Here is a 23,489-nt window from a genome sequence, read left to right as displayed (position 1 = left end):
ATGGAGCACCAAACACCCCTCTGGTCGTCGCTTGCTGCCTTCTGTCTCGCCCCCCAGCCAATCCCGATTGTCGAGGGCGACGAGCTCGACGAGCTTCACTGCGTGAGCTTTGGGTGATAGAGCGGAGAAGAAAAATCGCGTAATACCTAATACGGCTTTATGTACTACCGCGTACCGGTGTAAAGCCAAAAGCGTACCGTAAATTAGGCGTAAAGGGTAAAGCCGTCGACATAGAGTTTTGTCTGCGCGCGAAAACACACAAGTATTTGTCTCATGTCTGCGCGAAAACAATCTCTTGAGCACAGGCACATCTCGGGGGTGAGGGTAAGAATCAAAGCCTCTTGGTGCCAAACTAGTGGAAAGACAAATGGAGCTCGGCTAGGGTTGCGCAGCTATGAAAACAGAGGGCAGGGGAAATAGTGTCCATGGAAGGCTAGACGCTAGTGCTAGTCCCCCATCGGGAGGACGACCCCGGCTAGTCGCCGACCACACCCACAAAGAACCCTGCACAAAGATCGCACGGGCGGGGACCTGTTCCTTTTTACCCATCTCACAGTAGAGGTGTCCGTTTTTATTTATTTATTTATTGTCCATGGAACCCCGCCGTGGAGGACGCCCCGCCCCGCCGCCGGCGGTTTCGGCTTTCGCGTTTCGGACAGCGTCTACAGCGTGGAAAAAGATTTCGTTGGTTGTAAAAAAATCGCCCCCCCTCCCTCTCGGCCGTCCTGCCGCCGGCGGGGCTGATCCGCGATCAGATGCGGCAGACGTAGCTGTCGGCGTGGGTGAGGCAGCGGACCCACCGGTGCGGGTTATACGACTTGTTGCGCTCGACGATCTTGAGGTGCTGCACCTGCAGCCTCGAGACATTGTACATCGGGATCTCGAACGTCATCGAGATGGGCCCCATCTCCTTGCGCGGATTTGAGCCCGCGCCAACCACAAACTTGCACGAGATGCTGTGCGATGCCGTGCCCACAAACTTGCGAATGACCCACGTCACCGTCTTGGTCGAGTCGTCGTACTCGGACGTCTGCCCCTTGGCACCTGGGCAGCATGGCCGCCCCGCGCGTGGGCGGAGCACACGAAGGAGGGGCAGGGACGGGCGGGCAGTTATTGGGATGGGCTGGGTGTGTGTGTGGGAGGGGGGGGGGGGGGGGGGCGCACCCGGTTCCAGTTCGACCGAAGCGCCGGTCGACAACTTTGGGACGGGGAACTGCCCCTTGACGTTCGCTCCGGGGAACTTGTCGGGGAATGCCCCCTCAACCTGCAGCGGAACCGGGGGGAGCCCCAACCTCCCTCGGGCTCGGGCTCGGGCTCCCGCGGGCGCCCCGGGTTTTCGTTTTCGTTTTCGTTCTCGGTTTCTCTCCCTCGTTTGGTCTCGCTCTCGCTCCCCACCTGTAACCCCAGCTCCCGCTTTAAGCCGGGCACCCCCCTCTTGATCGGCGTGAGCCGAAACGGGATCTGGCCGTCGTGCCGCAGCGAGCCGATGTGGAAGTTCATCAGCACAAACTCCCCGTGGGGTGGCTCGAGCACAAGCCTACTTGGCCAAATACCCCAACCTCAGGGAGCACGAAGGGTACACACACAGGGGCCGCAACCGAATACGGTCGAGTGCAGCGGCGTGCGTGTCCTCTCGAGCGCAGTTGAAAGACAAAAACACGTATTCCGCTTCTAGGGTCACGAGCATGCGCTCCGACTCGAACTTGTCGAGCTGCGCAGGGGGGGGGGGGGGGGGCTGGAGGAGGAGGCGAGAGCGGTGCGAGGAGGCGCGCAGCCGGCGGCAGGCGAGGCGGAGAGGAGGGGAGAGGAGCACGAGTCAGCGACTTGCCAGCGGTTGCTAAGAAGCGGCGGCGGGCGCTCAGTCATGCTGCCTGCACACACTCGTGGAAGTTGACGTTGTCGAGCTCAACCATGCCGTAGCCGCCCTTGCCCGCCGAGGCGATGGCGAGCTCGTCGTTGAGCGCGAGGTGCAGCTCTGGCGAGCCAGACAGGTACGACTTCATCTGGATCGAGCCGTCGATCGAGAAGGTGCGCACCTGAGAGGAGGCGGAGGCACGGGTGGCACCAGGCGCGGCAGTGGGGGCAGCACCAAGGCTATGAGGCCGGAACACGAACGGACGAGCAAGAGTGCGCACCCACGTGCTCAGAGAACTCTCTCGGAAGTGTCTAGAACATGTCCTGAAGTGTCTCTGAAGTGTCACGGAAGTGTCGCGGAAGTGTGTCGCGTCTCGGAAACTGCGCACCTGGCCAGACGAGTTGAAGACGGCAGAGATGCGGTCGATCACGTCGACGAAGATCTCGTTCTTCTCCCCTCTCCGGTCGTCGCTGCGCAGCGCAATCGGCTTGTGGACTGCCTTGGACGACATCGTCTTTGGCGCAGCCTTGAGTGAGGTCATCATCCGCGCGGTGGCCGTCGCGCCGCTCGAGACGGGCGCCGGCTCGTTAAACACAAAGGCCTAGGGGGTCCTTGCGTGGGGGCGTGTCACGGACATGTGCATGTGCATGTGCATGTGCATGTGCATGTGCATGTGCATGTGCATGTGCATGGGCATGTGCATGTGCATGTGCATGTGCATGTGCATGTGCATGTGCATGTGCATGTGCGTGTGCATGTGCGTGTGCATGTGCATGTGCATGTGCATGTGCATGTGCATGTGCATGTGCATGTGCATGCATGCCTCTCTCGGCGGGCGCTCGCCTCGTGGCGGACGCACTGCTGCCTAGATCTCCCCACATCTCCCCACATCTCCCCACATCTCCCCACATCTCCGCGTCCTCCGGACGCACGGCTGCCTAGCTCTCCCCACATCTCCCCACATCTCCGCGTCTTCGGGACGCCTTGAGCTCTGCGGTGGAGGCGGACTGCGGGTAGCCAAAGTCGAGTATCTCGTCCACCTAAGCGGCGTGTCCTTGACAGGTGTTGGACGTGTCGCGGACACGGCACAGTCGAGGGCGGCCGTCCACCAGCTCGTAGATGAGCGTGAAGTTCTTCCGCAGCGACTCCTCGCTGAGGACGCCGATGTAATCCTTGCACACCTGGGAGAGGGAGAGCGCGGAGGCTGGGAGAGGGAGAGCGCGGAGGCGGCGAGGGCGGGGGTGGAGGGACGAGTCGGGGGGGGGGGGGGGGGGGGGGGGTCGGCAGTGGCGGTGGCGGCGAGGGTGGCGTCGAGGACGCTGCCAGCGAAGGGTGGCGACGAGGTGGAGATGGCGGCGGCGAGGGCGAGGGCGAGGGCGGTGGCGGCGAGGATACGGGCGGCGGAGCCCGAGTGATCAACAGTGGGCGTGGTGAATGTTGTGCCGCGTGCTTGCATGGTCGGCCTGCCGTGAAGCGTGCCCAAGTGCCTTTCGTGTCCCGATGTGACTAGGCGTGTCGTGTGCGCGCGTGCGCCCTGTCCCGCGACATACCTTGGTGAGCTGCGTGAGCAGCTCAATGACAAACGCGGGCGGTACGTTGTGGAGCGTGGTGGCGAGGAAGAAGAGGCCATTCTTGCGCACGCACATGTAGTTGACGCCGTCGACATTAAAAATGGGCGCCTCCCCCTCCGACTTCTCCACTAGCTTGCGCAGAAAGATCTCTGGCGAGTCTTTCGGCACGTCGCCGCGGTAGTCCTTGTTGACAATGGTGTGCCCGTTGGGGGCGAGGATGAAGAGCTGTGATATCATGCCACGGCGGAACCGCCCACGAGCAACAGTGTGCACGGACGGAGAGCTCGCAAGAGCACCTGGTGAGGCATGCGGAACTGTCACGGCTGGATAGCGACGCCGCACGGTTGGATAGTGACGTTTGATGGTGACGGTGGCGGTGATGATAATTGTGACGCCTGGTTTGCAGGGCGGTGAGAGGCGGCAGGGCGGAGGGGTGAGGGATGCAAGGCGGAGGGAGACGGCCACCTGGTGACGACGAAGGACCTGCCGCCAAGCGCCGCAGCGAGCAGCGCGGAACGGGATTATTTTTTTTCTGAAAGCAAAAATGTATTATCCTAACGGTGTGGGGGCGCGGAGGGCTTGTTGGCGAGCCAAAATGGTGTTTTCCGAGGCGCTGCGCTAGGCTCAGAGCGAGTTCGCGCTGCGCTAGGCTCAGACGGCGAGTTCGCGCTGCGCTAGGCTCACAGATGCGAGTGCGCTGCGATAGAAGAAAAAACAGGGTCGAAACGACAACCGAAGGGAGGACTGTGTAGTGTAATCATGTGTCAAGAATCACGTGCTGCTGCTGCTGCTGCTACTGCTGCTGGCCTGCTGCTGCGCGGCGAGCGCCGTCGCCGAGGCGGGCCTCGGCGGAGAGCGCGATTATGCGGCCTTTTCCGCGACCCGCACAAAGAAGAGGCGCCCTCCGTCAGCCTCGACCTGCCACCGGCTCGCGTCGACCGACCCGGCCGCGTGCCACACCTCCACAGCCCAGTGCGCCAGCCCGCAGAAGTTGCCCTCCTCGATGCCCCATCCCGTGGGCCACGCGGCCAAAGCGGTGCCGAGAGGCGGCGGCGGCGCCGCGGTCGCCTCGAGACGCGCCGCGACGGCGTCAAAGGCGATCCGCCTCGCGCCCGTCGCGGCCGCCTCGGCCAGCAGCGCCTCCCCGGCCAGCCGCGGGAGGTCGCCCTCCGTCTCGAACCAGCACGACGAGCGGCCGTCGGCGCACGCCTCGTCCCACGCCTTGAGCTGGCGGACAAAGGCCGCCAAGCTCTTGAGGCCGGGCGAGGGCGCGGCGGGCGACGGGGCAAGGGAGCAGCCGGGCGAGGAGAGGTAGGAGGTGCTCGCCGGCGAGCGCTCCCGCGCCTGCGAAGGGGCAAGGCCTGAGGGCGGGCGGGCGGTCGGGCGGGCGGGCGCGGGTGGGGGGGATAAACGCTGCGCCGCCAAAGGAACCAGCGACACTGGCCGCGGCTCGTCGCCACGCGCCGGCTCGGAAGAGGGGCTGTCGGCGGCGAAGCAGAGTGGCACGCCTCGCCGCTCGAGCCGCCGACAGCCCCCCTCCTCGACGTGACGGCCGCTCCCGGAGCCGGCCGGTGCGCGCCTGACCCACGCCCCCTCTCGCACCCCTCCGACCCCCCCTGCGCGGCGCACCCGTCCGCTGTGCGCCGGCTCGAGCGCCTATTGCCAAATCGCGACGTTTGAGCGCAGCGCACGCATCCTCTGGGCGCCTGAGCGCGGCGGAATCTTGCCAGAATGTGGCCGCAGGAAGAGCCTCCGGCGGGCCTCCGGCGGACGCCTGGCGGCGTGGCGCTGCGCGCCGGCCTGCGGCCCAAAGCCCGAACGAGCGGTCAAGTTAACTTGACGCGCCGAATCCCTTGGTTGGCCCTCGCAGCTGTGATACAAAAGTGGGGACGCGCCTGGCGGCGCGCCCCCAAAAAAATAGCGCGCGTTCATGATGGTTGATCGAACCCGCCAGAAAAACGGTATGGCGGGTGGAGTGCTCTCTACTGCCGCGGCGCCCCTGTCGGTTCGGAGGCGCCCGGCGGCCGCGCGCTTGGTGCCGACGTCGACGGCTGCTCTCGCGGCGCCGAGGCGTGCCGCTTCGGTCACGTCACGCGCGCTGCGAGGTGTCTTTTGGCATGTGAGCGCTTGGCATAGACGCCAGGAAGCTCGCCTTCCTTGCCTGCGGCCGCGGGCGTGCGGGCGGGCACGCCAGGCTCGGCGACGCTCTGCGCGGGTCTTCGAGCTCGCGGCCCGCGACGAGCCAGCATGGCTCGTCGCTCGACGGGAGCCTGCCCAGCATGCTCTCGGCACTCTGTACAGCCTTGACAAGCTGTCTGGGAAGGCCTACAGGGCCAGAGCGGACCGCCTCGGGCGCGATGCTGAATAGTACCATGACTACGAGCTCTCGATCGGGTCGCCGGCAGCGGGCTCGCGCGACGTGCTGCTCGACGGCAGGCCGCTCCCCACCCTTTCAACAGTGTCTTTTACATCTCTTCTCTCGCTGCAACCGCCTGCGGGGGCCGGCGCCGGCCGCCTCGCTTCGCCAGCGCTGCCTACGCCTGCGACACGCGTGTCGACTCGCCGCCCGCATCGCCTGCGGCGGGCCCGCGTGGCGCGCTGCTCGTCGGGAGCGTGCTCAGCAGACTGTGCAGCGCAGCCTGACTCACTCAGAACGCATCTGATGCGGTGTGGGGCCGCCGGCGGCGCTGCTGCCGCGCACGCTGCGCTATGGGCGTCACCATCGGGTCCGCGCCGCGTCGCCGACGCCACTTGCCGCTCGCGGCTGCCCTGCCCTTCTCTGCCATCGCGCAAACCAACACACACACACACACACCAATAAACACACATTATTAATTATCGGGTAATAATTATTAATTATTAATCATCGGGCGGCGGCGCGGCGCGGCGGCGGGCGGCGCGATGCACGTATACGCCAAAGCAGAATTCACATGCTGAGCGCTTCATCGGCATCGTTTTTGGCACTGCTCGAGTACTCCTCGCCGCCGCCAATTTGCCGCCTACGTTTCATCCGTTTGCACTGCAGACCGCTGCATGGTTGCAGAATCGCCTCCCACGAGCTCGACGCGTAATTGGCAGTCGCCCTTTCACCTCCTGCGTCCTGGTGTGTCGAGCGGTGTCGAGGGGTGTCGAGGGGTGTCGAGGTGTCGAGTTTGGCACCTTGACACCGGCGAGCATGGTACCAGCCTAGATGGTGTCGAGGGGTGTCGAGGGGTGTCGAGGGGTGTCGAGTTGGCACGGGGTGTCGAGGTGTCGAGTTGGTGTCGAGGTTTGGTGTCGAGGTGTCGAGGCCAGGGCTCAGGTTCTTTGGCGCCATGCTAGCCGCCAAGGAGGTGATTTTCATCCGTGAGCTACTGATCGACCTTGGATTTTCCATCGACGGCGCCAGCATCATCAACTGCGACAGCAAATCCGCTGTCGGCATGGCCTTCCTGTTGCCTTCAAGAAGACCAAGCACATCTTGCGCGCCGCAGAGTTCCTTCGCGATCTCGTCAACCGTGGCGTTATCTCTGTCGAACACCTCCCCGGCGTCGTGATGCTCGCCGACCTGCTCACGAAAACCGCCTCGCGGGCCATCTTCACTGGCCTGATCAAGCAGCTTGACGACTTTCATGCCCTCTGAATTTGTTTGTCCCTCGCGCCCCGCACTCGGGCCAGGAGGGGCTGTTCCCAGGCATTCACACTATGTTCCTGAGATAATTGGGCGATTATGTATGTAACTGTAGAAAGATTTAGGTTTGGGGCAGAGCGAGTGGGAGAACTTTTCGGCGGTCGTGGAGGTCGTGGAAGTCGCGTGGAGTGGCGAGTCACGCTCGGGCGGACAGCATCGATGCCGTCGCCGGACGCGGCGGCGAGGCACACGGGCGCCGGCGTGGCGCGTCGGCAGGCCCACCACGAGCGGATGCGCGACGAGCGCGCTCGGGAAGCGGCCGCGGGCGACGCGGAGCTTCCGCCGGAGGACGACGCGGTCGAGATGGCGAGCGCCGTCCACGTGCTGGACAGCGTGGCGGAGGTGGGCCCGAACTACACCCTGCTGCGCAGCCAGCAAGGAGACGAAGGCGAAGCGGCGGAAGCGAAAGCGCGAGGATGCCAGGGCGGCGCTCGACGGCCACTCTGTCCTGTCCACCGGATCGCGCCTCGAGATCTTCTGCGACAGTGAGCGGTGGTACCCTGCGACCGTCATGGCGCGGGAGGAGGACGGGGACGGACGGATCGTGCACGAGGTCGAGTACGACGGCGAATCGGGTCGGCGGTGATGGCACATGCTGGACGACGTAAAGTACCCGGGTTTTATCCATAAGGGAATTCATCCCTTTGGATTGGAGATTCGTGTTTCCGTTCCTTTTTGGTAAAACGTATACAGCTGACGCGATGCGGCCTCTGCCTAGCTTCCTGCTTCTATGCGCGAGCTGGCGAGCTATGGCGGGACCACTATCGAGTACTAGCGCGTTAGCACTTGGAGCACTTGGCAACGGACTTGGAGTGCAGTCATCAACCTCACATCCAGGGCCGGGGAGCTAAGAAGCGCACCCAGAGGGCCAGATGATCGGCCGGCATCAGGTTGCGGGCAAGAGAGCCCCAGCGCTAGCCCTGGGGGATGCGCGTTCGCAGGGAAAGGGCCATAAAGTAAACACGGGCGGTATCCGAGGGTTGGCTCTGCGCTCCGGGTTTCCCCTAGCAGCGGAACGCCCCCTCTACTCGGAGCTAATAGACACCAGACGCTACACGGCGACACGTATGCTCCTCACTGACATCGCCGCTTGGAACCCCCCGCCGGCCGCCGCCGCTCCCGCGCTCCGTGCGGGGTGCGGCCCCCTCCTTACCCCCATTCCGAAGGGGCTCCTCCCTCCCCTCGGTCCTCCCTCCTGCTCGCCTTCCGATATGGTCACGCGACGGTTGCGGGGCCCGACTTCCCCTCTCCACTAGAGGCTAGAGGGGGATATAGAGCCTTTTTCGGCTCGGGCTGCGGCCCCGCCGCCGTCTCGTCCTAGCCGTACCGTGCACCTGCACGGGCCACGGCCCCCCGCGCAGTGTTTCTCTTTTTTATTTCTCCGGAGCGATCGGGGCGGCGCTGGCACTCGACTGATCAATGTGTGCCAAGAGGGGCGCGGAACGCCCCCTCCAGGCCCTCACGCACCAATCCAAGCCAGGGCGCGCACACAACTCTTGGTCTTGCGCCTGTTGCTTCCGAGGGCGCGCGCGAGCCTCACGCGTTGTCTCCCGCGCTCTTTCGTCCGTCTGAGGACTCGCCGCCGTCCGCCTTTGCTCGCGGCGGCGGCGGCGGCGGCGGTGGTGGTGGTGGTGGCGGCGGGGGCGGCGGCGGCACACGCTCACGGCCAAACTCGTCAGGCCCGGCATCGCGCCCCCCTCGCCCGCCGCGGTCTCCACGGTCGCGTGACCTCGACCGGCGCCTGGGCCGGCCGCCCCGCTCGCGGTCGTCGTATCGGTCGCGCCCGCGCCGCCGGTCGTAGTCGCGGTCGCGGTCATCGTACGACGAGCGGCGGTCGCGCTCCCGGCTGCGGCTGCGGCGGCGGCCGCTGCGCTCCCGCCCGTCCCTCTCCTCCCTCGCCGCGGCCGGCGAGGAGGCGGACGCGTCCTCCTTCTCCCGGCGCAGTTTCGCCGCCTCGGCCGCCATCGCGCGCTCCACCTCCTCGCGCTTGGCCTGCAGCGAGGCTGCAATCCGCTCCTGGGGCAGCACACACACAAGGTGTCAAGGGGCACCCCTCTTAGCCGCTCCGAAGGGGGGGGCAGACGCCGCGGCGGAGAGCGGCGGGGAGGAGTGAGTCGGTGGCGGCCCACTCCTGCTCCTCTCGCTTCTCGCGCAGCTCCTCCTTCTTCTTCTCGAGAAACTGGGGAGGGAAGCGAGGGGGGGCGGGTTGGGGGGGGGGGGGGGGGAGATGGGTGGGCTTGGCGGGGAGGCAAAAAGTGGCGAGGCACAGGCAACCGCGTGGCATCCGCGAGGGCGCTAGACTGCTCCCGGACGTGTCGGACGTGTCGCGGACGTGTCTCAAAAGTGTGCCAGAATGTCCACGACCTTGGTGGGAATGCCGTGCTCATTCTCTTGCGCCGAGACGAGCAGCGCCCACAAGTCGCGCATGAAGGGGGGCGTGTTGGCCTCGAGGAAGCCAGTGAGTGAGAGCTGCATCTTCTTGGGGTCGACTCGGGCACCTGCGGGGCGCGTCCTCGACACGTCCACCACTGGCCCGAGGCGACACCACTCCTTTAAGCGCGTCGAGCGCACCGTCCGTCTCGCGGAGCTGGCTCTCGACATAGCCGATGACGACCTCGTCCTCAAAGCCGAGGTACTCGGAGACCTGCTCCGTGATCCAGGGCAGCATCACGTCGAGGTTGACCTTCTTCATGTCCACCTTGGTCTCAAAGTGCGCCGGGAACTTTGTCGACTTGATCATCTTCTTCATCTGACCAGCAGTGGGCGGCGGCGGGGTTTCGGCGGGGACGGGATGCGCGCGAGCCGCGGCGAGGCCCAGGCCGGTGCTGCGCCACCTTGTCGCCAAAGCGGCCATCTTGGTCGGCTGAGACGCCGCGAAAATTGTTGCCCGACATGAGTCACTTGCAGTCGAAGGGGAGACCTAACGACCGACCGATCGCTGGGCGTGCGCGCTGACGGAGTACGGCAGTGGTGAGTGTGGCCTATCGGACGAGAGGAGAGCGAATGCACTGTATATCGCAGCCGATAGTATTGGGAGCAGCGCGCCGCACAGGCGTTATTCGACGAGGGGCCGGACAACGTGCGTTCGGGCCCGATCTTGACCGGGCGCGCGCCAGAATTCTTGACTCGCTCACAAGCCCTGAAAGAATTCTTAACGCCGTCTCTCTCACAGCACACTGTGTTCGTGTGCGTCGCCCATCTCTCCCTGGAGATGACTGCTCTATTTATTTATTTAGCACACTGGCACGACAAGGGCGCGGACTGGCGCGGACTGGCACACTCACCGGCTCACCGCCGGAGCCGCCTAAGCGACTCCGTTAAGAACGGCAATGCATTCCACCGTGCACAATGCCGCTCTCCCCGCACGCTAGCTCGTTCACCGTCTGCCATGCCACGGCGGTGTGGAGGACGACAGACAAGCGCTGCATCTGCAGCCCGTGCCAGTTCTTGGTGGTCCATGTGACCTCATACAAGAAAAAAACCCATGCCCATGCCCATGCCCAGACCGCTAGCTCGAGCGAGCCCAAACAGGGCCGTGCCGCTCCTCTCCCTGGGCGCCACGCGCACTCTCCAGAATGGCTTTTTTTACTCTATTTCTCAAGCTTGGAGCATGGAGGTCACGGCTCAGTTTTGCACATTTTTGCGCACACATCACACACAGCACATACCCATGTGCATCACACATTCGCTTACGCACGACCCGTCCTAAGGCTCGCCCAGCCGAACCCACGCCCAGCCAACCCCAGAAGCACACAGTTTTATCAGCGCGTGTCTCATGATCCGCCTCTCCCAGCCGCGGCCTAGCTGCTGCCCTCGTCGTCCTCCTCGCCCTCCTCGTCGCTGCCCTCCTCGTCTGCCTCCCCTGCGTAGCTGAACATGAGGACCCCGTCGCGGCGAGTGCCGGCGTACAGGTGCGAGGCGATGTTACCGTGGCCGCACACATCGAAGCGCGGCGTCTGGTCGATGGTGAGAGAGCAGATTTGGCCTCGGATGGGCGCGCCGATGACCTGCAGCAGCCCGCCCTCCTGCGTGAAGACCTGGATGCGGACCTTCGCCATGTCGCACACGTAGATGAGGTTGTGGGCCATCGCCACGCCTGAGGGAAACCGCATCTGCCCCGGCTGATCGCCGCCGCTTCCGATCGCTCGCACGAGCTTGCCCTCCAACGTGAGCACCACGACACGGTCATTTCCAAAGTCGGCCACGGCCAGCTGATCTCCATCCGATGCGATACCTTGCGGCAGCCTCAGCGAGACGCCTTCTTCTGCTGTTGTCCCCATCCACGTGAGCGTATCCTTTGCGACGACGACCAGCCGGTCGTTGCGCATGTCGGTGACGTACAGGCGAGAGCCGACGGCGGCAACCGAATGTGGGTGGAAGAAGCAGTCCGAACGGTCGGCGTTGGAGCTCACGCTTCCAACAAGGTCGCCTTCGGTGTACTTCAGAAGCTCACCAGCCATGTGCACGACGAACAGATCGCCATCGTCGCAGATTGCCAGCCCAGCAACGCTCGAGAGGATCTGCTCGAAGTTGGCGGGCGGCATCCGCGGCTTGAGCTCGTCCTCGGCGATGTTGAGCAGCGTCGATGCGGGCGGCAGCCCAGGCGTGCTTCCCGCGAGAACTTCGACGCCTATCGAGCTCGACTTGTACACGGCGCCGCTTGGGTGCGCGATCACGCCCTCCACAGGACACAGAGTCTCACCCGCCCCCAGCTCGAGCGGCTGCAGAACGGCCTTGATTGTTAGCCGCATCCGCGACCAGTTCTCACGCCGCACCGCAGCTACGGCTGCCCACACGGTGCAGCAGCTCGCCATGCGAACGAAGGCGCCACCGAGTTGGAGGCTCAAGTGCTCAACGATGTCCTGGTTGCCCATGACGAGGCCGGCAAGCTCACAGAACCTTTCAACCGTGGCGACAAGCTCCTGCGGCGGCTGCGGCGACGTTTGGCGCGCAATGGCAGCGAGCTGTGCGATAGTGTGAGTGCGGTCGGTCACCAATGTGGCCATTGCCGGCGTCGCGGAGGGCCCCCCCGGCCCCAGCCCCAGCCGTCTAGCCGTCTTTTTACCAGGTAACCGCGTGCACGAGCCGGCCGTCCGAACCCTCCTCCCGCCCCGTGATGGTGCCCGGCCACCACCTCTGCTCGCCCAGGATCTCCACGTGCGTGCCAGTCTCGACTACAGCGTGCCCGGCGATCCTCGCCGCCGCGTCCACGCGCAGCCGTTTCCGCCGCGCCGTCTTAGACTCCGCGGCCTGCGGCAGGACGTAGTTCGGGCCGTACTCCGCGACGTTCGCGAGGGCCTCGGCCGCGCTCACCGTCTCGACCGCGGCCTCGACCGGTGGAGGGGGGGCTCGACCCGTCGTTCGACCCGTCGTTCCGTGACCTCCCGCGCCAGCCGCTCGCCAGCGAGGGGCTCCTGATGCGCCGCCCGTCGGTCGACGCCCTCGCCCCTGCGCTCAGCCAACGACGCCGTCGCTGTCCTCGCTAACCAACGTGACCGTGATTCGAGGCCGCCCATCCTCCATTGATGCCGTCCAACACCAAAGTCGTTCCCCCTCCAACACCAAAGTCGTCCCTCCCCCGTCCCCCTCGGACACGTCCCTCCCCTGTCCTCTCGACTGCTTCCCTCTTTTACATACATAAAAGAGAAGGAAGAAAAAAGAAAATGCAAAGTTTTGACACCGGCGTGATCGTCGCGCGACGGCGAAGACGGGGCTGCGTGTGGCCGCCCGCACCGGACTGCGGCGCCCGCATGGGCCTCGGCACCGACCCCTGCCGGCCGCTGCTCGTCGGCGGGGGCTGCATCTTCACGAGCGGAGCGTGAACGACCGGGGCTGGTGGCAGGCCCGTGAGACGGCGGCGCGAAGGGAGGGTGGACGGGCCGGCGGCGCCACTACAGCGGCGCTGGGCCGTGATCGCGTCGAGGGCGCCCGGGAAGAGCGCCGAGGCGACCGCGCGGTCTAGCCCGTCCTGCTCGAGCTGCACGGCGACCTGAAAGGCGTACGAGGGCCGCCCGCCCTCGCGCACCTCCTCGGTACTGTTGTAGACTCCAGCTTGCGCTTGCGGTTAGTTGATGGCGGTCGATAGCCGCGAGGCGCAGTACTCGCCTGCACCAAACTTTTGGCCGACATGGTCACCTCGGCGCGACGGGTCGAGCGAGTGCTCAAAGATGGAGTCTATGTTCGAGGCCTTGGTGCCAAGGAAGGCGAGACGTAGGGTGTCATCTGCCGCGGCCGCGCGGGCGGCGGCAAAGCGGCTGTAGAGGGGCATGCCGACCGCCGAGTGCGGGTTGTGCTCGACACTCGTGGCCATGCTGGTGCCGGTCGTCTCGGCGACTGCCGTGTTCGCAAGCGGGAGCACCGACGCGCGCAGATCCTGAAGCACGTCGACCTCGCGCTCCATGTGGCCGGAGCCGCCGCAAGCGACGGTCGCGCGACGCGCAAGCGGGAAATCTGAGTGGATAGAAGGATCTCAGATATCAGGTATTTTTATCTCGCCGCGTCTGTGTCGTACTACAATATTGCAAGAATAGCCGCCAATATTGCCATAGCTGCCCTGATGCGTTCCTCTAGTTTGGTCAGATATCCCCACTCCCGTACACCGAGCCAGCGCAACCGGTACGTGGGTACAGCCTGATACGCGACATGCAGTCTCATCATACTGCAATACTGCATGAGATACCTCCCCTTACTGCTGTACCTCACATGCACACCATATCCCAATACGGCGAAGTAATCATACTTGGATACTGCATCACAGCTCCATCCGTACTGCTGTACTGGGGCATACTGGAGAATACTGGAGAATACTGCTCCATACTGGTGCATGTGCAGTGCTGCGGCGGGATCTACCACTCGGCTGCCAGACTCACTAGAGCACCCGGAGCCAGAACTCACACTCCCAGGTTGCAACTGCTAGCAGCGGCGCTCGGCGGCGCACCTGGCCTTGCAAGGGCTAGCTAGCTTAATGCCGGCCGCATACTGCAACTGCTGCTAGGCGGTCCTTGCTCAATGGATTGATCCAGCGCTCGTCGATGGGCAGTCCTAAAGAGGCAACGAGGCATCCTGAAGAGGCCGGCCTATCCTGCAGCGGCATCACAAACAGGTTGTGGTTGCAGGTGCGCGCGCGCCCACGCACACGCAGAGCCACCACGCCGCCTCTTCCCACTCCCACTGATGCGAGTTTGACTGTGGCGAGGTGTGACTCATGAGATGTGACTCTCGTGGGTGGTGGCGGAACACGGCGATCGAGCAGGGGTGCTAGGACGGGACGCACCAGACGGGATGAACCAATGGATTGTGTCCACCGTCCCCAGAATGCGCAGTCCGCAACCGTCGTACTTGTGGCTGAGCTCGTCGCAACGCGGAGGGAGGAGAGGCCTTTGTGGATTTGTGCCCCGATGATCCACAGCACGGCGATCGCTCTGTCGCCAAGCCCCACGGAACGCGCACTAGTGCAAGTCGCGCCGCACCCCAAGTGCCCGACCGCGCCTGGAAAAAGAAAAGAAAGCGTCTGCCGTACTGAAATATTCGAATCAGAAAACGGGGGGCTGGCGCTGCACCAGGCCAATGGCTTGGGACGCAAGCGCAATCTGCGCCACAACACATCGCACAAGCGCAATCTGCGCCACAACACATCGCACACGCAAGCAGATGACCACACAATCCGCTTGTGGTCGCTTCTGGTGGGCGGCAGGACGTTGCCGACCGCGCCGCTGTATTTGTCCTAAGCCGTCTGCAACGTGCTTGGAAGGAAGCCAGTGTCATACAGTGTACCGCGCCTGGTGCCACAGTCCCGCACGGTGTAGGTCAGGGGCATGCCCGCCACGAGGGCGAGCATGCCGACCGAATGCATGTGTCGCACAAACCTCATATTCGTGCGTCCCCCCAAATTTAGGTATTGAAGACTCTGCTTCCTTCTTTTGTTTTTTTCATGTTGAGGACTTGCCACTCGAGAGGCCGCCGTCGACTCTCCAGCAAAGGCGACGCGCCACTGCGCATTGAATCGCATGTTTCCCGAACCGCACACACAAAAACGACTCACGCACATACCTCGTGCGCACGGCTGCCGTCTTAGGAGGGGGGCTGAGGACAGTCGTGGTGGGGGGCGGGGCGGGCGGGGGGGGGGGGGGGGGGGGTTCCACGAGAGACTCCTCTTAGCGGCCCTCGGCTGGTGCGCGGCGGGGCTGCCCTTAAAAGCAACCTGCTCGCGCTGCTCCAGCCGACGCCGCTTCTCCTTTTTGGCGGTTTCGCGAAGGTAACGGATGCGCGCGCCGGGCCCGTGGCGGTGGGCGTCGCGCAGCCCCATGCCCTTCTCCCAGTGCCCATGCGCGACGGCGGCGCATGCCAGCAGCGCGGCGGCGGGCAGCGAGCGCCCCATATTCGCTGCGGGGGGGCACAACTGGCCTAGGGGGACAGCGCTCGCAGTTAGATCTTGTTCTTTCGCTCAGAAGTTGCCCTCCCACGGCGGGCGAATCGGTCCCGGGGATCAGAGCTTTCGGGGATTCGGTTTGGAGCGATTTCTTTTAAAGGCTGATCGCGCGATACACACAATTAAGAAAAGCCTTTGTCTCCAAAAATTCTTTTTCTCGTGCCAGTGCGCGCCAGTCCCGTGCCCAGTGTAAAGAAAGAAAGAAAGAAAACGGACAACCAAGGGAGGGAGGGGAGGAGGACGCACGCCGCCACCACACAGGGATTTTAAGGAGAGGGGTGTGGTGCGCTAGCCGTCGCCCACCCTTGGGCGTCCGCCTCTTCCTATCTCTCTTCGCAGTCTCTCTCCTCTCTGCAACCTTCGTGCCACCTCGCGGTCGCCCCCTTCTCGTCGTATAAAAAATTCTTTTCCTCGCACAGTGATTTGTAAGATTCTTTTCCTCGCGATGTCCACCCCGCCGCGCCGCCGCTCGCGCCGCCTCGCCCCCGCCTCCTCCGCCGCTCCCTCGCCAGACACGCCGCCGCCCGCCCGCCTCCTCGACCTCCCCACGGAGCTGCTCGTCCGCGCCCTCTCTCGCTGCGACCCCGCCGACATCGCTCGCGTCGCGGCCGTCTCGCTTCTCTTCCACGCCTCGCTTGCGCTGGAGGGCATCCGCTTGTGGGCGCAAGAGCGCGGCTTCGAGCTGCCGGCGCAGCCAGAGGACGAGCCCTGCGCCGTGCGGTGGCTGTGCTGTTCGGCCTTGCTGCGCGAGTCCAACCCGCCAGCGAGGGCGGCAGGGGGCTATATGCACAGCGTTTTCATCGACGGCGAGGGGCGGCTCTCGTCGTGCGGCTCCGCGCCGGATGGTTATCCAGGCCTCCTCGGCCACGGCGAGGGCGTGGCGCAGCTCAACACGCCGACCCGCCTCCCTTCCCCGCTGGGAGGCGAGCGCGCCGTGAGCGTGTCGGCTGGACCCGCGCACAGCCTGGCCCTCACTGCCGACGGCGTCTGGAGCTGGGGCGGTGGAGCCTCTGGTCAGTTGGGCCACGGCGACCGCGAGGCGCAGCTGCTGCCAAAGAAGATCGAGGCCTTGGCTGGCCAGCGCGTCGTCGCCGTGTCGGCGGGAGGCAGCCACAGCCTCGCCCTCACCGCCGACAACGCCGTCTGGAGTTGGGGCTATGGAGGCGACGGCCTCTTGGGCCACGGCGACGAGCAGAACCAGCTGCTGCCCAAGAAGGTAGACGTGTTGGCTGGCCAGCGCGTCGTCGCCGTCTCGGTTGGCCAGGGCCACAGCTTCGCCATCACCGCCGACGGCGACGTCTGGAGCTGGGGCTATGGGGCCTTTGGCCAGCTGGGTCACGGCGACGAGCAAGTGCAGCTGCTGCCCAAGAAGGTCGAGGCCTTAGCTGGCCGGCGCGTCGTCGCGGTGTCGGCTGGACTCGGGCACAGCCTCGCCATCACCGCCGACGGCGCCCTCTGGAGCTGGGGCAGTGGAGAGCGAGGCCGGTTGGGCCACGGCGACCAGCAGCGCCGGCTGCTGCCCAAGAAGGTGGAGGCGTTGGCAGGGCAGCGCGTCGTCGCTGTTGCGGCCGGAGCGAACCACAGTCTCGCCCTCACCGCCGACAACGCCGTTTGGAGCTGGGGATTTGGAAGTGACAGCCGGTTGGGCCACGGCGACGTGCAAAACCAGCTGCTGCCGAAGGAGGTTGAGGCGTTGGCTGGGCGGCGCGTCGTCGCTGTCTCGGCGATGGGGCATCACAGTATCGCCCTCGCCGCCGATGGCGTCTGGAGTTTCGGCGCTGGACGCGGAGGCCGGTTGGGCCACGGGGACGAGCTCAACCAGCGGCTGCCGAAGAAGATCGAGGCGTGGGCGCTCTAGCGAGCCGGCGTGTGATTCCGAGTTTTATTCTTTGTACCGCGTCTAATGTGGTTAGTTTAAAAACGCGTCGTGATTTACGTCCTGAGACTCCTGTCTCAGCTCTCACCCGCCGAAGAGGCTCGCGAGCAGCCAAACCGGCAGAGACGGCTCGGCAGCCTTCAGTGTGAAGGTCGCGCCGACATTGTACTCGAGATTCACGACGGCGTGCGGCGCATACGGCGGCACGTAGACCGCCTCGCCCGCTCTCTGGACAAAGAGCGCGAGGCGCGGCACCGCAAGCAGCGTCGGGAGCTCGGAGCGGAGCCAGCGATGCGTCGACATGTTGGAGACGCGGCCGTACGTGAACCGGCGGAGCGGGCCGCCGCTCGACGAGCGCGGCGCGACCAGCCACAGCTTGGCACCCGCCGCGAGGTAGTTGAGGGCGCCGGCGTGCCAATGAAGGTACGACCCGGTGAGTGCGGCGCCCGCATAGAGAGCCGAGCCACTGTGAGGTCTCTCTCCGCGAGCGATCCGAGCCGCGCGAGCGACGGCAGGGGCAGGTCCCTCGCCAAGAGCCTATGGCGCACACGCACTTGTCGCGGTGTGTGCCCGCTTCGTACTGCGGCCCAGCTGCGGGTCTCGCCTCCACGAGTCGCGTCCTCCCGGACTGCTTGCACCTACGCGGCAGCCGTGGCGCGACCAGCTCTTCGACGTGGGCGACGGGTGCGTGCACGAGCTGCTGCCGGCTACATGCTGTGGACGCTGCGCAGCCTCCCGTTCTTTCCGCTGCTCGCACGGTAGGCTGTGGATGCCGCCGGCTACATGCTGTGGATGCCGCCGGCTACATGTGGATGCCGGCTAGATGTCGGCTACGTCTCGCCATGTGCGCCTGGCCCGCTCTGGGCTCTGAGTGCTCTTTCTCTCGGTAGATGTGGGAGCTCCACCGGGCATCGCTTCGTGAAAGAGGTAGGAGTAGTCGTGCCGCGACGGCCACCGGCAGGGCGCACGCCGGCTGCGCTCGAGCAGAGCGGAAAGCTGCCGACCGCCATGCACGCAGCCTCCGACGGTCGACGCGGGCGAGTGAGCCACCTCGAGGCAGTCGTGCGCGGCGAGCGCACGGCCTAGGTAGACTGGGTCGCGCCAGCGTGTCAGCCCAGTGCGCTCATGCTTGGCGAGAACCAATGCAGCGATGGACATCTCGCTACAGGCGCTCGCGGGGTCGTGAGTGGGGGTCCCCACTGCTGCCCCTCTAACTATACTTTTGTCTGTGGTGATGCCTTTCCCTGAGAACGCACACAACGCCTCGTGTGTAATGCCCTGTGTTCCGCGAGTGCGTGTGCCCCGTCGTCCATGCTAGGACGTGTGTAATACTGACTGATGTGCCTATCACAGTAGCCCGAGGACGGGGGGGGGGGGGCGGGCCTCACCCGGGGCTCACCGGGGCCCGGCCGTCCCCGCCCCCTCCCTCACCTGCCCCACCCCGGGGCCTCACTCGCGATGCGCTGTCCCGGGGGGGTAGCTCGCTGCCCGACCCAGCCAGGGCGCAGGGGCACCACGGGCGGGCCACAGCCCACGCGCACGCGGCCCCGTACCTACGCCTACCGGCTACCGCGCGCCCCCGGCCCACCAGCGCCACGCCTAAAAGATTAAGAATTCTACCCCCTGAAAGGCGCGCTCCGGACGAAAGAGCAAAGCTGAATGGGCGGGTCGGGTGCCGCCGGGGTGGCGGGTGGGGGGGGTGGGGGCACCCGGGGCGCCTCACTCTGAGGAGCTCCGCCCCGCGCCTGCCCCTCACTGCCCCGGGGGTGGGGCCTCACCCGCAGCCGGCGCGTCCCGGGGTGGGGTCTCGGGGTGAGTCCCGGGTGAGGCCCGCCCCCCCCCCGTCCTCGGGCTACTGTGATAAGCACATGACTTGCAACCGGCCGCGCCCCCGGCGGTCACCGGCGGTCACTTCGCGACCCCGCGTCGTGTGTGTGCGCATGCGCCTCGCGTCTCTCACCCTCGCCCACGTCGCGCGCGCCAACGCCTTGGCCGTCGGGCGACGAGGCACTCCCTTGGCTTCCTGCCGACCTTGAACTGATGGCAAAGCGACGCCGAGGCGCCGCGCCAAGCCCTCCCGGCCAGTCTGCGGAGGATGAGGCCGCCCGACGCATCAATCACGGCGCCCGTACCGCGCTGCAAGCAGTGGCCGGCCTGAGTATCTACTCGGCTTTGCTCTGGCTGCTCGGCGCCGGCGACACTCCACCACCGGCGAGGGCGGCGACGTGCACGGAGGTCGATGCGGCGCTCTCCAGACACACGTTGCTGCATGTGGCTGGCTCGCACCGCGGCGGCACCACGCTGCTCGCCTCGCTGCTCGCAGCGCACCCTGCCGTCCACCCATTTGCTCTGCGGCGCGAGGGCATCGCGACCGCGAGTGGCCTGACCGGGCCGATGAGCGAGGGCCTCTTCTGGCAGCCCGTCTACGACCAGCTTGACCTCGCGCAGCCGCCGCTGCCATGGAGGCTCTGGCGAGGCGCGGCCGCCGCGTTGGGGCTTCAGTGCGGCAGCGTCCGTCTGCGAGGCATGAGCACGTTCGCGCTGGCGACGGGCGCGCACGAGACGGAGGCGAACGAGAGCGGCGTCCTCACCACGGCGAACAGGCGGGCGCTCTTTGCCGCCTGGGCGCGCTTTTGGCCCATTCTCGGCGAAGAGGGAGTTAGAGGTGGCGGCGGCGCCGGCGCCGGCGGCGCCGGCGTTCAAGCTGACGCCGGAGGCGGCGATGGCGGCATCGGCGGCGGCGGCGGCGGCGGCGGCGGCCGAGGCGATGGCGGCGGGCCCGCACCCTCCTCCGCGCCGCTCGGGGTGCTGCTGGAGAAGTCGCCAAGCCACGTGATGCGCTGGCGCTCCCTGCTCGCGCTCTGGCGGCTGGGTGCGGCGCGGCCGCCTTTGGTGCGTGTCCTCTGGCCCATCCCCTCCCCTTCCCACTCCACCCCACCCCCTCCCCGCGCTCGATCTATGAGCAGGTTCGCTTCCTCTTCATCTCGCGCCATCCGCTCGCCGTGGCGGCGGCGCAGCGCCGCTGGGCGGACTCGCGCGGGCGTTCGATCTTGCAGCCTGTGTCCCTAGATGCGGATGCCGATCTCGCAGCCCGCCCGCCGCCGGAGCCACTCGCGTTTTACAGCCAACCGTGACGAGACTGTCCACACCGCATTCGCGCGCGGACCCGTCATGCGGAGCGTGGCTCACCTCTGAACCTGCCGGTGTCTCAGGCTTGTGACGCACTGGCTGGTGGAGCACGAGACGCTCGCGTCCGACCTCACCGCCGTGCCCGCGGAGGATGCCGCGCTCGTGAGGAGCGCACAGCGCGCAATCAACACACGCACCACGCACGCACACACGCACGCACATACCACGCACGCACGCACGCACACGCACACGCCCCTGTGAATACCGTGTGGCAGCTGAGGAGGCGCAAGAAAGCGCCCTTGTCACAAGCGCGCTGAGGCTCTCACCGGACCACTGTCGCCTCCGACGCTTGCGGGCGAGCACCCTGCCCCGACTTGCGCGCTAGAGAGAGAGTGGGCGGATCCCAGCGGCGCTCGCGAGCGCTCGGCGTCCAACCTTACCTCCCCGGACCATTGCCGGGCGCAGGCGCGTGCGCTACGACGACCTCGCCGCGTCACCGCACGAGACCCTTGCCGCAGCCTTCGCCTGGCTCGGCCTCGCCGGCGGCGAGGCTGCCGCCCCTAGATGCGGAATGCAGACCCTCTATTCCGAACCAGCACTCGAGAGGACACGTCTTCCGTTGCATTAACTGTGCGGCGCTGTATTCAGCTCTCCCAGCCTCGGAACACAGGCCAGCGTATTTCGTCGAGCAGCATACTTGGCCGTATCCACAGCTGCATGTCCGACAGCGTATTCCTTATCATCGAACTCTACATACTGCTCCCGTTCACAGGTACTCGAGGTGGATGGTTGTTGGGTAGCGTTGGGTAGCGAGGATTGGTGTCAGCGATCCACGCAGGCGTGTTTCTGGCGGCCGACCGTCAGTGCACGGAGTTGCCCCTTCTCCGACTGCCCCGGCTAGTTCCCCAGGCTCGCCGGGTTTCCCCTACGTCACCCAGGACCTACATACAACTGTAGCGCGGGTGGGTTGGGGGGGGGCTCGCCCCACTCCTCCCCATCGGGCCGCATGAGCGGCCGCTCCTCGCAGATTCGTTTCTCGCGCCTGGGTCAGGCGCGCGGGGCATCCCCCGGGTCGCTCGACCAGCGATCCGAAGAGTGGCCGCTATGCGAGGAAAGAGCGGGGCCCTCACGCCTCCATCCGGCCCCCTCCGAGGGGGGAAGGGAATTGCGGGGTCCCCACGGGCGCCTCTCTTCGGCCCTCCCGAGGGGGCGAGGGGAGCAAGGGGGTGGGGGGGTCGGGGCGGTGGGGAGGGGTCTCGGTTTCGTGTGGCTAAGACAACTTGCCTTTCGGGGAGGGGCCTCCGGCCGTGCTAGCGCAGTGGCGCCCGCTCGACATCTTCCCCTCCTCCCCTCGAGGCAGCGAGTAGGCAGCGAGTAGTGAAGGTGGAGGGGCCTCAGGAAAGGCGAGTCCAGCTCAGCCCTACGTCTTCCCCTCCCCCCTCGAGAGTCCGGTTCGAATCGTCCTTCGCGGAGCGAACGCGGCGACACGAGCGCACGTCGCGCGCGCGCCGCCTCGCCGCCCCGGCCGCCACCGCCGATCCCTCGTCAGACACGCCGCCGCCCACCCGCCTCCTTGACCTCCCCACGGAGCTCCTCGCGCGCGCCCTCTCTCACTGCGACCCCGCCAACATTGCCCGCGTCGCGGCCGTCTCGCTTCTCTTCCACGCGTCGCTTGCGGTGGAGGCCATCCGCTTGTGGGCGCAAGAGCGCGGCTACGAGCTGCCGGCGCAGCCAGAGGGCGAGGGCTGCGCCGTGCGGTGGCTGTGCTTGTCGGCGCTGCTGTGCGAGTCCAACCCGCCGGCGAGGGCGGCGGCAGGCAAGCGTCACAGCCTCTTCATCAACGGCGAGGGGCGGCTCTCGTCGTGCTGGGCAGCGCGTCGTCGCAGTGTCGGCTGGAATGCACCACAGCCTCGCCATCACCGCCGACGGCTCCGTCTGGAGCTGGGGCTTGGGAGCCTCCGGCCGGCTGGGCCACGGCGACGGGCAGAGGCAGCTACTGCCCAAGAAGATCGAGGCCTTTACTGGGCAGCGCATCGTCGATGTGTCGGCTGGATTGCACCACAGCCTCGCCCTCACCGCCGACGGCGCCGTCTGGAGTTGGGGCACGGGCTACTCGGGCCGGCTGGGCCACGGCGACCAGCAGGACCAACTGCTGCCGAAGAAGGTCGAGGCCTTTGCTGGGTGGCGCGTCGTCGCTGTGTCGGCTGGAGATAGTCATAGCCTCGCCCTCACCGCTGACGGCAGCGTCTGGAGCTGGGGCTTTGGAGCCGATGGCCGGTTGGGCCATGGTAACCAGCAGAACCAGCTGCTGCCAAAGAAGATCGAGGCCTTTGCTGGCCAGCGCGCCGTGGGTGTGTCCGCGGGATGCGGCCACAGCATCGCCCTCACTGCCGACGGCGCCGTCTTCTCCTGGGGCGAGGGCGAAGACGCCCGCCTAGGCCACGGAGAGGACCTGTCGAACCAGCTGCAACCCAAGAAGATCGAGGCGTGGCCGCCTAGCACGCCCGCATCCGCTTGACTACAAACGACTGGCCTGTACAAGTAGTGCAGGGCCGCCGCGTGCAGGGCCGCCGCGAGCCGCGACTGCGTGGCGCTGGTGGCGTCGTAGGTGTACACGCTGTGTCCCTGCCGGCGGCCGCCGGCACGAGCGCCCGGAGGCGCGCCTCGTCCTCCGCCACCTCGGCAGCGAGCCGCACTGCCTCCATGCGGTCGTCCAGCAGGGCAGGCTCGGCGCGCGAGAGCCCGAGCAGGCAGCGGCCCGACGCAGCCGGGGCAGGAGCGGACGTGCGCGAGGGCCTTCGCGCCCCACGGCCACGAGGCCTCGTGGGGCGCCAACTGCTCGACGCTCTGAGCGATTGTCTCGCGCATGGCGGCCATGTCAGCCTCTGTGCAACGGGAAAGCAGGCGGTGAAGCTCGGACGCGCCGCCGCCGCCGAGTGGGACGTTTGCCGCGGTGGCGT

The 23,489-nt window shown here is 66.1% G+C and overlaps 8 protein-coding genes across 8 annotated transcripts; 3 read left to right on the top strand and 5 right to left on the bottom strand.

Moving 5' to 3' along the window:
* Window positions 1–672: 672 nt before the first annotated feature.
* On the bottom strand, window positions 673–3,915 carry Apm4 (Apm4, medium subunit of the adaptin 4 complex). The gene is made up of 10 exons (XM_005761869.1): window positions 3,892–3,915; window positions 3,406–3,722; window positions 2,965–3,036; window positions 2,839–2,895; window positions 2,244–2,456; window positions 1,872–2,036; window positions 1,686–1,711; window positions 1,403–1,537; window positions 1,165–1,271; window positions 673–1,044 (listed from the first exon to the last, which is right to left on the bottom strand). Exons 2-10 carry the CDS (start codon window positions 3,661–3,663, stop codon window positions 752–754), a joined length of 1,326 nt encoding a protein of 441 aa, XP_005761926.1. The 5' UTR covers window positions 3,664–3,722; window positions 3,892–3,915; the 3' UTR covers window positions 673–751.
* Window positions 3,916–4,089: 174 nt separating this feature from the next.
* EMIHUDRAFT_432875 (hypothetical protein) lies at window positions 4,090–5,281 on the top strand. The gene is made up of 2 exons (XM_005761868.1): window positions 4,090–4,770; window positions 5,154–5,281. The coding sequence occupies exons 1-2, from the start codon at window positions 4,186–4,188 to the stop codon at window positions 5,259–5,261; spliced, it is 693 nt and encodes a 230-aa protein (XP_005761925.1). The 5' UTR covers window positions 4,090–4,185; the 3' UTR covers window positions 5,262–5,281.
* Window positions 5,282–7,255: 1,974 nt separating this feature from the next.
* EMIHUDRAFT_197960 (hypothetical protein) lies at window positions 7,256–7,871 on the top strand (the record flags this gene model as incomplete). The annotated part of the gene is made up of 3 exons (XM_005761867.1): window positions 7,256–7,438; window positions 7,476–7,678; window positions 7,844–7,871. 3 exons carry the CDS (start codon window positions 7,256–7,258, stop codon window positions 7,869–7,871), a joined length of 414 nt encoding a protein of 137 aa, XP_005761924.1.
* Window positions 7,872–8,923: 1,052 nt separating this feature from the next.
* Window positions 8,924–9,975, bottom strand: EMIHUDRAFT_58282 (hypothetical protein; the record flags this gene model as incomplete). Its single annotated transcript, XM_005761866.1, has 4 exons — window positions 8,924–9,028; window positions 9,458–9,585; window positions 9,668–9,845; window positions 9,931–9,975. Coding segments are annotated over 4 exons (456 nt in total), but the record flags the coding sequence as incomplete, so codon positions are not given.
* A 921-nt stretch (window positions 9,976–10,896) lies between these two features.
* On the bottom strand, window positions 10,897–12,102 carry EMIHUDRAFT_197957 (hypothetical protein; the record flags this gene model as incomplete). Its single annotated transcript, XM_005761865.1, has 1 exon — window positions 10,897–12,102. One exon carries the CDS (start codon window positions 12,100–12,102, stop codon window positions 10,897–10,899), a length of 1,206 nt encoding a protein of 401 aa, XP_005761922.1.
* A 1,955-nt stretch (window positions 12,103–14,057) lies between these two features.
* EMIHUDRAFT_197954 (hypothetical protein) lies at window positions 14,058–14,966 on the bottom strand (the record flags this gene model as incomplete). Its single annotated transcript, XM_005761864.1, has 5 exons — window positions 14,058–14,137; window positions 14,370–14,445; window positions 14,656–14,685; window positions 14,757–14,819; window positions 14,895–14,966. The coding sequence occupies 5 exons, from the start codon at window positions 14,964–14,966 to the stop codon at window positions 14,058–14,060; spliced, it is 321 nt and encodes a 106-aa protein (XP_005761921.1).
* Window positions 14,967–17,484: 2,518 nt separating this feature from the next.
* EMIHUDRAFT_197952 (hypothetical protein) lies at window positions 17,485–18,558 on the bottom strand (the record flags this gene model as incomplete). Its single annotated transcript, XM_005761863.1, has 3 exons — window positions 17,485–17,866; window positions 18,158–18,179; window positions 18,306–18,558. The coding sequence occupies 3 exons, from the start codon at window positions 18,556–18,558 to the stop codon at window positions 17,485–17,487; spliced, it is 657 nt and encodes a 218-aa protein (XP_005761920.1).
* An 882-nt stretch (window positions 18,559–19,440) lies between these two features.
* On the top strand, window positions 19,441–23,380 carry EMIHUDRAFT_197951 (hypothetical protein; the record flags this gene model as incomplete). The annotated part of the gene is made up of 6 exons (XM_005761862.1): window positions 19,441–20,058; window positions 20,218–20,292; window positions 20,367–20,530; window positions 20,613–20,691; window positions 23,095–23,125; window positions 23,280–23,380. 6 exons carry the CDS (start codon window positions 19,441–19,443, stop codon window positions 23,378–23,380), a joined length of 1,068 nt encoding a protein of 355 aa, XP_005761919.1.
* Window positions 23,381–23,489: the final 109 nt, after the last annotated feature.

This window comes from Emiliania huxleyi (genome assembly GCF_000372725.1).
Source record: "Emiliania huxleyi CCMP1516 unplaced genomic scaffold EMIHUscaffold_7, whole genome shotgun sequence".
Taxonomy (NCBI): domain Eukaryota; phylum Haptophyta; order Isochrysidales; family Noelaerhabdaceae; genus Emiliania; species Emiliania huxleyi.
This window is presented reverse-complemented; position numbering and strand designations above follow the sequence as displayed.